General features: G+C 39.7%; 1 protein-coding gene and 1 long non-coding RNA gene across 6 annotated transcripts in view; one reads left to right on the top strand and one right to left on the bottom strand.

Moving 5' to 3' along the window:
* Positions 1-10,764, top strand: part of CEP104 (centrosomal protein 104) — a 39,566-nt gene extending 28,802 nt beyond the window's left edge. For 4 of the 5 annotated variants that reach the window (XM_073316541.1, XM_073316538.1, XM_073316539.2 and 1 more), the window contains 7 exons: positions 688-724; positions 1,322-1,403; positions 2,077-2,185; positions 4,295-4,433; positions 4,920-4,987; positions 5,668-5,758; positions 6,599-10,764. In XM_073316541.1, coding sequence (XP_073172642.1) covers positions 688-724; positions 1,322-1,403; positions 2,077-2,185; positions 4,295-4,433; positions 4,920-4,987; positions 5,668-5,758; positions 6,599-6,735 — 663 coding nt within the window. In that variant the 3' untranslated portion in view covers positions 6,736-10,764. The remainder of the gene's footprint in view (positions 1-687; positions 725-1,321; positions 1,404-2,076; positions 2,186-4,294; positions 4,434-4,919; positions 4,988-5,667; positions 5,759-6,598) is intronic. The other variant, XR_012155534.1, reaches the window with a different exon arrangement.
* LOC140900037 (uncharacterized) overlaps positions 1-12,001 on the bottom strand; it is a 32,877-nt gene that overhangs the window by 16,643 nt on the left and 4,233 nt on the right. The window lies entirely within an intron of this gene.

Raw genomic sequence — 12,001 nt, 5'->3', positions numbered from 1 at the left:
ACAGATTAAGCTGCTGTGTTCTGTGAGATGAAGGCTGCTTTGTGATAACTCTGGTACTATATTAAACCACAAGAAGTTTAACTGAAATACATGAAGGGACTAGTCTTTACTCATGGCATAAAGAGAAGTCAAAATTAAAATTCTGTGCTTTGTTTTTGGTACAGTGGTACAAAAATTGCATCCATGTAGAATTGTTGAATCCATCGTGTGGTGTTTGGAGTCTGCTTCTACAAGCTTTAAAATGTCCAAGTACTTGTTAGAGCAGTGCAAGGGTACTATACATAATAACTCATGTAGGTCACTTTAGAATGATGCTATACTATATAATTGTCATCAATTGGATTTGAACATACGTGACTTTAAAAGGTTAGTAACTGCACCCTGATATGGTAGAGGGACTGTTGCCCACCCTGCTGCAATATATGTGCCTGTACCAAGGCAGGGAAAGGGATATATCTACTGGAGGAACACTGTTGTGTCCCAGCACTCAGGAGATATCCTCTTTGGGAAGGCTGTCTGTCTGCACCACAACCTGTGTTGCCTTGACCGTGCTTCTTGTTTGTTCACTGACTGGACTTTCTCTGGATTTATCTGTTCTTCTTTCTTGAAATACCAAGAAATTGTTCTTTCCTGGGTGGTGCCTTAGTCACCAAGGGAATTACTGACATCTATTTCTTTGTTTGGCAGGAGAAAGAAAATGATTATCAAAAACTAAAGACTCAAGGTAAAGCTTAAAACTATTCAACGAAACACAAAAACCAAATTAGCCTTGAAATGTTTTGGATGGGGAAGTAGTTAGGATACATAACCAATAGGTGACTGACTATGATATAATGCACGCTGACTCATCTGAGTTCAGAAACACACAGATCCTAGAGCTTTGGATTGGCTGACTCAATCTGACAGAGAGAATCATTCAGTCTTCAGGGGATAACTGACCATTTAGTGTGCCAACATTGGTTGCCATCAGCTGGGTGGGTGGTTTCTTACACCAACTCAGATTGGCTTGGATTGAAGCCAGTTTGCATTTCTCCTCACATTGAGGTGAAATCATCTGCTGCTTTATTTTCAAAATGTTCACCAGCATTTTAAGTGATGACTGTGTGTGCAAACAATCCATTGCTGTTGTTTTGTATATGGCAGCGCACTCAAAAGGCAAGCAATTGTCCTGCTGTATCCAGGAAGCATTTCCTCTTGTGCTTTTTGACGTTTAGGAATGTACTGTTCCAAATAGTCAGTTGCCATTAAGACCTTGAGAAACAATATTTATCCAAAAAGAACTAAGAACCATCTATTGAGTTTAATAGATTCCTTGTTACAGATGAGCAGGGAAAGAAAGTCACCCTACCTGCGGCAACAGAGATTCCAGATGATCATTCCTCGGTTGCAAATTATTTGGATAAGTAAGTAAAATCAGCAGCGTCTAACCACTTTAAAAGAGTAATTGCTAAAGAGCAGTTAGTGATCATCCAAATGCAAATATCTATACTGACATTTGTGGACAGTTCATTAAATAAGATTTAAATTGTTAAGTGTTAATAGGTGGCATTTTGAATATTTTAATTTCTTCCTCCTTATTCTTTATCTTCCAAAATAAATATACTTAATATTGGACAAATCAGGATTACATATCCTTCACCACTTGTACAGTGTGAGGTTTGTACATGTGTTTGAGAAGTTGTGTCCATGGATTAGAAAACTGTCACAATATAACAGCATATCACTGCTACAGAAACAGAGGCAAAACTAAGACTAAGATTGTCACGCTGAAGAGCTTGATGAAGATCTAGAATGCTTTCTGAGATCAGGTAAACTGTCTAAGTGAGCCCTCCCCAGTATGTATTTGTAATAATGTCTCTCTCTTTGAGTGAACGTTTTTAGTTATAGCTACACTACAACTTTACAAAAGTCTCTGCCTGAGCCCAATCAGAGGCAGGTATTATGTAGGGAAGATGTTTTATACAAAAAAAAAAAACTGTCTATGTCACAGAATGATTTTATACTGGAAGGAGGTTCCCTTCCCTTGTTTCTTTCAGTAATCTATAGTGTTTGTTATTCTTCCTCTGTCTTCTCCAGCCTATGCATTTTTTGTGGTGAAAGGGATGAATCGTTCACAGAGGAAGGTTTGGATCTCCATTACTGGAAACATTGCCCTATGTTGACAAGATGTGAGCACTGCAAACAGGTCAGGGATTGGACTCAAAAGCCTGTATCAATATTCAACCTAACTTACACGTTCCAGAACTAACACAAGTAGTGAATTATTCTGTTGTCAATTGATAAGCTGCAAAAGGTGAAAATTGCTGTTTAACAAGAAGTTCAGTTTGTAGCAGAATCATTGTCATGGAAAATAACACGAGGAAAAGAGCAGTATAAGGAACCAAATTAACAACCAAAGTAAATCTGCTCAACATACTTGTCTATTTAAAATGTCACAGAACCATTAGAATGAGGAAACGGGAAAGGAAGGGGATCTCTCTTCTGGGTTAGGACAAATACCTTTTAAATAGTGTTGTTTGGAAGGAAAGGCTGTGTCACATCTATAGGGGAATCACTGCTATGCAGTATAAGCTGCGGATGCATGTGTGAAAATCAGAGCTCTTGCTGTGTGTGAAATTCTAAATCATTTCAGACCAGATGTCATATTGGGGGAGGAGAAGTTAGTGATACTCTTTCAGACTCCACCCACAAAATCAGCTCTGCCCACAGGAGACATGTAGTCATAGTTGATTGCGCAGATGTTCAAATATGATCACGCAGGCTCTCTGGGTTCGGCTTTTCCACCACTTGGGTCCTAATACACTGCTGACTCTGCTGGGCTCCTTGAGCTTGGCTTCTCCTTAATGGGATTCTGCTGGGCTCAACTCTTTCTTGATTGAGGGAGGAATGTAGCAGTGTCTCCCAAACCCATTTGCTGCAGTTGCCAAGGGGAGCTGTCATTCACGGTAGATGGTGCATGTGCAGATTTTCATAATGTAACCCTCCCTCTCCTTTTTTACAATCAGTTGTATTGTTAACATTTTAGGCATCTCAGTAAGCTCCCATTGAGATGAATCGGGCAGCTAATAACACTCAGTGCCGTTGGTTCAGGTTCTGCAAACGTGGGCAGGCATCACTTTATCAGTTACACTCCATACATGTTTTTGAGCTGTGTTGATAATTATCACATCTAGAGACTAGATTTTGTCTTTTAAAAAGTGCTGAGATTCTGGAGAACAAGGCAGCATGCCATATGACTACTAACCAGCTCAGTGTGGGCCCTGTTTCAGATATGTATTTATTTGTGGGGACACTTTAACATTCCAGTGTTACCTGTCGAGTAGCTTGCTCCAATTTGTCATAAACTGAAAGTGCAAAACAAATGTAACTTACACCTCAGGTGGGCAGAAGAGGGATGTAGCCGGAGAAGCAATTAAAACAAGGACTAAAAAGCGAGAGGCCTGGGACAGCTTATTTCAATTCCTTTTCCTGTTCCTTCTCCCACCTCTGCCTTTCTGTTCTTTAGTGTGTAAGCACCATTATTTTGTACACCCACTGACTTTTAGATTAGTCCAAATGTACTTCAGTATTTACATCTGCTTTGTGACCAACTTCTACCTGAAGTTCAGCTTACAACACCACTTGTGGGCCCCAAGACTTCCATGGGAGTTGCATCCATTTATTTCATGATGAACTTGGCCTAGGAGCCCTTACTGAGGTGTTTAATGTGAAACTTTCATTGATTTACTCAACCACTGGCAGTCAAGGTGGCTTTGAAGCATCTATCTAGATGCTGCTTGATATGTTGTACAAAGATTATCCCAGGAAGAAGCATGTGTTCCTGTTTTGTCCCATGCCTGCCTGTACGTACATGCAGTGTTAGCAACTTCTGTGTTCATACACAGTACAATACATGGAATCATTTCTAACTGTATTTCAAGGTAAGAATAGAGTTAAACACAGGAACAAGTTTTAAGTTACCTTTCCTTGTTTTATTTTTAAGCCTATAACGATACATTTTTGCTTTAAATTTGCAGGTTACAGGTGTATGAAACACAAGCAGAATGTTACCAGACTTAGGCATTTTGAAATTTTACCCTGAGTCCTAATTTCAAAGGTGAATTAGGAGCCCAAGTCTCATTAATTTTCAATGACATTTAAGCTTGTAGGTGCCTAAGTCACTTTTAAAAATGAGACTTGAGCTCTAAAGTCACTTAAGATCTTTTGAAAATATTATTCTTAATTTCATAGCCCAATACAAGTCTATTCCTGTATTTCTTGTATTCTCAGCCACCTGTCTGTGTTCCTGTTGCAGGTGGTGGAGATAGCAAGCCTGACAGAGCACTTGCTGACTGAGTGTGATAAAAAAGATGGCTTTGGGAAATGTCAGCGCTGTAGTGAGGCCATTCTAAAAGAGGAACTGCCCAAACATGTGAAGGGCAAGACTTGCAATCGTGAGTAGTTTCAAATGGAATAAGTGAAGCCGGGGGGAGCTGCTCAATACCTCAAAAGCTCAATACCTTTGGAAAATCAAGCCTCTTCAATTTAGGTGCTGGTGTTAGAATCCTAACTTGAGGCTAAGGATTGAATATTTTTGGCCTAAACGTTTTTGCCTTTCAGTGCTCCCTGCACTTACCTCCAATTAATGCATGTGCAAGTGTCTTGTGAGCAAGAACAGAAAACCCCTGAAGATTGCTCCACAGTTTAGAGCACCCTCATTACTGTAGAACAAGCTGAAGGCACTTCTGTGTTTGCTTTTCTCCCTTTCCTTTTCATTTTTTCTCTTGATCATCGGTTTCTTGACTAGGCAGGGGAAGGTAGAATAGTAGCCAGTTCCATCCCATGCTCACAGAAACTGGCAGAGATCAAGCTGCTCCTCTTGCATTGGGCAAAACACGTGGCAGTAGCATAACTTTTTTCCCTCTTTCTAATAATTTCAGCTGCAAAACCAGAAAAGGTGGCAAACCGCTGTCCATTGTGCCATGAAAACTTCGCCCCAGGAGAGGAGGTAAGAGAAAATGAGTGTAATGTCAAATTGGTCTTGGTAGTCTTGTCACTAAGACTTCAAATAGTTTGTTCTTTAACACGGAAATTACCTACACTGCCTGAACATAACCATATCAAAAAGTGCCGGGATTCTCTGCCTGTGGCTTCAGAACAAGGTTAATAAATGCAAACTGGTAGCAAACTACTTTCAAAGGCTGTGCAAAACAGGAATTTAATGGCCACCTTACTTCTTCTGAGATCAGCCTTGAAGCAGGAAATGGTGCCTCCAATTCTCCCCCCGCCTTAATTTGCTTTGCTAAGTGATTTGATGGAGTTACATTTAGGCTTGTTCAGGTTACAGCAGGAATTGATTATCTATGTTTGGCTTTCATTCAGAGGTCTCTTCTCAGTCTGATCAAGACCGTAGTTAATAGGCAAAAGAATGAGACAATGTGTCATCTTAAACCCAAGGTGACTGTGAGATGTTCCAGATTTTGTCCTCAGTGCGGGCCAAAACTATTGAAATCTGCTTGCTTTTCTCAGTAAAATGACACCTAGCATTTCATTTTTCCTTTGATGCTGTAAAAAGTGTGTGCGCATTCACATGGCTGTGCACACGTGTAGATACAGAAATAGCGTTCGTATGAAAGACCTGCTATTTCTCTGCTTTTGTAACATCACTTGTTTCTTAATTGATCATAGGCCTGGAAATCTCACCTAATGGGCAAAGATGGCTGTCAAATGAATCTGCGGAGGGTGCCTACGCTAAATAAAACTCTGCTGATGCAGTCTGGTATGGATTTCCTTGTGATTACTATGCTTTTCACTTGGTTTACTTATTTAAGCAGAAGGCTCTATTCTAGAAAGCAAGTTGATCCTTAGTCAAGAACAGTTCAATGCATTATTCAAGTATTTGAATATGCTGACTCTGTATTTCTAAATATGTTGGTATAGAATAGCACACGCAGAGGGCAGATTACCCTCTGATACGCCAGTCAATCTCAATGACTTCATCACAGATGCGCTGTTGTAATGGAGTGGAGAAGTTGCCTCATTTTTAATTTTGTCTTATTGTTCACTCATTTTATGGAGCAGCATACCACAAAGACTCTTCTTGCTGTAGTTGCCCTCTTATATCACACGGTATGCTATAAACCCAACAGATACAGTAGTGCACAGGCAGCTGCTTAAATGCTATATTGTCAATATGCCTCAGGCCTGAGAAGGGCCAATTAGAGATGCTAATCTAATCCTAACTATGGGATGGAGTGAAATGAATAGGTAGTCTTTATCTGTCCTGTAGAGAACTAGAAATTAGGACACTGGGTTGATAAGCATCAGACAAATGCCTGTGGCAGGTAGGTAGCTGGGAACTGAACTCTGACCATGAACTCATGTCACATATGGTGGGTCTCTGAACAGACTGATGGTATGTTCATGTCAGATGTTCATGTTTACTCCCTGGCCTGGATTCAAATGTATGATCCATCTCCTGTTACCACTCCTGTGAGTAATCCTGTCACTTCAAAGTCAATCTTATTACTTCTGTCAATGTTGTAGCTAAGGCATGTACTTGAAATGCAAGAGATATGCAGTATTTGTTTGTGATTGATAATCTTTGTTCTTTTCCCAGGAAAAGCAGCAGGATTAACCATAACCAAATCAGGTCCTACAGCAACAAAGGTTCGATCCCCCTCTGTAGGAAGCAAGATCCCTGCCCCAAAAGGGGGCCTGAATAAAAGCACTGGCAGAACATATGCAAAGCGATGACATGAGAAGTACTCGTTTCCTTTGTCTCCATAACTGAGCAAGTTTTATATAATGCACAACATTTCCAAGATTTGTTTGCAAGTGATAGGAGCCCCACGTCATCCATTTCACCTGAACTACATGCTGCTGTTTATCAACCACAAATAGTGTTTGACTGCTTCATTTACCCAATAGTTAAAGCTTATATATTGGTTCTCTCTGTGTAGTGTTGTGTATAATTATCCCAAGAATCTGCATCTCACTGTTAGTGATCTGCAGTCTTTTAGGGACAAAGCCTCTGGCCTGCTACACTCCTTTTGCACTTCCCCAGTAGCACAGAGGGAGCAGAAAGCAGCTGAACCTTCCTTGGTGAGGATTGTCTCAGCATGGGGGAGTATCCCATGGCATAGCCAGATCCTGAGCTACCCACTGCAGCAGCAACCAATGTAGAGATCCTGGCCAAAATATAGCATGCTTCAGCTGTCCCTGGTCAGTGTATGATCCCATGGGACGAGGGCGGTAGCCAGTGTAAACAAGAGCATCCTTGATGCTAGGACAAGTAAGGAACTGGCCCCAGGGTCAGGAAGCCACAACTGTCTCTCTTTTGGCCCTTCCTCGGGGCATAGCTGAGACTCTGAGTCCAACTAAATCAGGTTTTCAGAACAAAGCTTTGAGGTATCTGTTCCTTTGAACCAAAGCTAATGTTCACTGACAAATATTCCCAAACTGTTTAGAGAATGCAATCATTGTATCATGTGACTTTATCACTTTAATGAAGTCACTATAAAATTTGTTGGTAACTGTTCTCTGTCAAAACTTGCTTGGGTGTGTGACACAGTAAAATGAATAGTGTCACTACATATCTGATTGAGGGGGGGAAGTGCTAGTTGTACCGAAATAGAACTACAATAAGACTATAGTATCATTTACCTACAGTATGGGTCGACTAGGTGTATTTCTGCACCAGTCCAGCAAATCAAAACCAATCTACAGAGAAATTACCATATTTAGGCTTTGAAACACATCACTGAATATTAGAAACACAATAGCTATATTGCGATCACAGTAGCTTTGCTGTCATTAAGTTTGTGTCATAGGAGTCCCACAACCCAACTGTTCTAACATACAGCTAACAAAAATTAAAGTAGAAAGTAAGTCTTGAGCAGCTAAAAATATTCCTTTATGAGACACTTTGAAATTCTCTAGCTGGCCAATGTTCCGTAGTCACAGAAGGATGTGGGTAAACAATATGCTCTTTCTAGAAAAACTTTAACTGTTCTTACATTCCTTTGGGTTGGCTGTCTTACCTCCAGATCCAAGTTTGATATGATCAGTATAATGAATATTTCAGGTAGCAGCTTGTATATTATATAATAACTATGTATACTTATAAAAATATGCCTGTCTATACAGAGTACCTGTTAGACATTTATAGCAAGGGCTTAAGCATAAATTATTCTGTCAGTTAAAGTCACATTTAAAAAAGCAGATTGTACTTCCAAAACAATTATTTCATAAATATGATTAGATGGACTCTTGTGAACAGATACACACCTGGAGCAGTGAACTTGTGAAATATCAGTTTCCCTAAAATAAAACTCTACTAGAGCTGTTTAATTCAGAAATAACATTGCAGAGTCACCAGCGCAGGCCAGGAACATATTTTGAATCCTGCAAGACCCAACCTGTAGTTTCTCTCTACCCATAAGGTGCCCAGTTTATAAGCAGGACAAGAAACTGAAAAGTTTTTGTCAACTGCCTTGTTCTCTATTATCCACCCTAACATCTTGTAAAGCAAAATATCATCCCGTTCTCTGGAGACTGTAATTCTCCATTACGCCACATACTAACATGATTTGATAGTAATTCAGCAACAACCATTGACTGTGGGTACCATCTATATGTCTACAGCAATCCCATCTGTTCAGGGGTTTCTAATCATTCTGGGAGACAGATCGTTGGCTGAGGGGAAAAATTTTGTTTTAGCAAAAGTGGATGAAATAATTTTGGTCATTTAACTTACAGAACTGCAAAAAGCTAGTCATTTCTTCTGTATGCTTTAGCTCAAAACTGCCATGTTTCTAAACTGAAATTGTGCATAGTATTTTTTCTATAACAATGATTTATTCTTCATTTAGGACCAAATTCAACTCCCAGTGAAGTTTAGTGGAAAGATTCCGATTGACTTCAGTGAGTTTTGGATCAGCCCTTATAACAATACATGTCTGTGAGTAAAAGCTACCAGGAAGTGTAGCTTTGAAAAATGGTTTCTCTCGAAGGAGAGAAGTTACTGTTCAAAGGCTTTTACTACACTTTTCAGTGGGTTTTACGACATGCATTTGCTGTGCACAGTTAGTGCAGTACATATTCCAAAATGTTTCTCCAATAGACAATACAAGTTCCCAATAAATTTTAATTTTTTTTTTTTTACAGTCACCAAAGTGCTAGAAAAGTTGCTGTTTAAATGGCCTCTTTGACAACCACATAGTCTCCATCGATGATTTCCCCACCCTATTTGCTCAGACACCGTAATGCTTTCTGAACTGCAAACAAGAGACTAGCCTATTCATCAAAATGCATGGTGAAATCCTGGCCCTGTTGAATTCGATAGAAGTCTTGCTATTGACTTCAGTGGGGCTGGACTTTCACCCGCAGTCTAACTTACTCTACAGCTATGTGTTTGTGAGCAGCTGTTTGAAGTGTTACCCGTCTATTTATTATTTAACTTTTAATATAACATGCTGCACTTCTACATCACTTTCCACCCCCAGAGCTGAATAAGATTGTTGCTCCATTGCCTAGTAGTCTGTGGGGATGGCAAAAGTTTCCTTTAGATAGAATTGTTTGATTTCATAAGAGTGGGCTAATAGAAACCTGCTACCAATAAAGGCTATAGAGTGGGAGGGGGAAATGTCTGTTACAGGAGAAAATACTTCTTGATTAGAAGGGAACAGTTTGCATAACCACAGGAATTTGCAGCTTATTAAATTGTTAATAACAATACTAGTGTAAATGCATAGTAAAATGTTGAACTGTATGCCCTCCCTTATGTGTGTGGACAAGCACCTTCCTTAGGTATTAGTAGGAGCACTGACCGTATGAGAAGGAAAATGTGGTATACCTCGTAGGTTCTGTCTCTCTCTAGGAAATTTGTGATCCATAATTTGCCACCCGTGTAGCTCCACTGCTGGGAGCAATAGGGGAGGCGTATAGTCTTGAGACTGATTTCCCCTCTGTAGCTCAGCCCACCAAAATGATCCTTGGAGACGCGAACAAAAGCCGTGTATACTGAGAGAAAAGACCCGGTACCTTTAGTGAAATTTGGCCTTCCCTTCTGTTTAATCATAAGTCTAGACTTTTCAAGGAGGAGTGCTGCCCAAATCCTAGTTAATGCCAAGACTCAGCTCCAAATAGAATCCCAGAGGTTGGCTGAATATTGCCTTAAAAATGGGGAAGGGTTTTAGGAACTGTAATTACTAAAAAGTAAAAATCCATTAAAAAAATATATATTTTAAAGCTTTAGCTCTAGTGACCTTCTCCCTTGGTTATTTTCAGTGCCCTAATTTCATAATAACAGTTTCTCTCATTAGCTTTTTAGTAAAATAAACATTCATAAATCGACATTCCACTGTGTAGTTCTGCTTTAAACAGAACACTTAGTTCTGAGGTGTAGTGTGTTAAAATTCATGTACACCCTGGAACAGCATTTAAAACACCTTTTATTCATTGTAAATTTCAGGATATTTCCTTCCAAGATAAAATTAATTGTTCTGCACCACTGTCCACAGCAGGATCCAGAAATATGGGATTATAGTAATCTGAAAGCAATATTTTTTCTTTTGCCACATTGATACGAATTTGCTGTATTTATTGTATTTTGTATATACTATATTTGTAGTGTACAGTTTTTAACAGAGCTTGTTTGTGTGCTCCGTGCATGTCTATGAATTTTATAAGCACATTGCAGCACTTGCATTTGAAATGCTGTTGTATGTAACCTTTAAACACTCCTTCACATATTTGTTAGAAATTAAACGGTCTCTCCATTTTAGAACCTGATCCTGTAGTCCATTATGCAGGCAAAAGTCCTGTTGACTTTGCTCAGAGTTTAGCCTGTGTAGTGACTGCAGGGTCAGTTGATAAGATCCCAGAGTACAGCTTACCTTTGAATGGTCCAAACCTGTAATCTTTTATACCTGGAATTCAATGGATCTACTCCTGTCTGGAAAGGTTTTCATGCGTGTAAATGTTTGCTGGATTGGGCCCTCCTGGGGTGCACTGCATTGGTAAATGTGACCCTTCTCAGAGTGTGGTGTCTTATGAATCAGATGATTAACAGTTAAAACGAAGGCATTTAGTTAAATCCTTCACATAACTGAAGCAGCAAATATGCTCGCTGTCTCTTAATTTGTGTAGGGGGCCGCCCAGAAAACAAGGCCAGGGGTAGACTTTTATAACTACATCGTCTATAGGTTAAGCCCCAGGAATTGGAATAAAGGCCATATTCTATTCATATTCTACTGTTACTCACCATTTTGAATAGCTGATAAATTTGGGGCTGAACCTGGCATTGTTTTCAGGAATTCAGTATTGCTTCTTTCTGACATCTCCAATCCTTTCCTTGGCTCGGACTCGCTCATCTCAAAGGTGTTTGAAAGTTGTGATGCTTAGGTCACTTGTCTAAAATGTGCATCTTCCCATTTCATGTGTCAGCACCTCACAGCAGGTGTATGAACTGCTTTCCTACTATCTTAAGCTACTTTCTATGTTTAACTAGGCTTCTCGTCTGTGCAATAACTGCACAGGTTCCTTAAGTTCTACTAGTCAGTGCTAAATGCTTTTGGATTTATACTTGCTAATACAAAGACCCAAGGCAAACTTCAGCACTTTTGAACATTATTGGGACTGGGGACATTGCTTACTGGATTTGAATTCCATAAATAAAATACAGAAAGGTTCAGAGAGACGCAACAAATATGATACAGGGTATGGAACGGCTTCCCTACACAGAGTGACGTAAGTGCTGCTCAGCTTAGAAAAGAGGTCACTAAGGGAGGTGGGATAGAATAGAGGTCTACAAAATCATGAGTGGTGTGGAAAAAGTGAATAGAGAAGTGTTATTTACTCTTTCACACAATACAAAAATCAGGGGTCACCTGATGAAATTAACAGGCAGCAGGTTTAATACAAATAAGAGGGAGTATTTCTTCACACAAAGCACAACTAGCCTGTGAAACTGATTGCCATGGAATGTTGTGATGGCCAAAAATAAACTCCGTTAAAAAAA

Source organism: Lepidochelys kempii, chromosome 18 (assembly GCF_965140285.1).
Source record: "Lepidochelys kempii isolate rLepKem1 chromosome 18, rLepKem1.hap1, whole genome shotgun sequence".
NCBI classification, from domain to species: Eukaryota; Metazoa; Chordata; order Testudines; family Cheloniidae; genus Lepidochelys; species Lepidochelys kempii.
The sequence above is the reverse complement of the archived record's forward strand: the minus strand, read 5'-3'. Positions and strand labels throughout refer to the sequence as shown.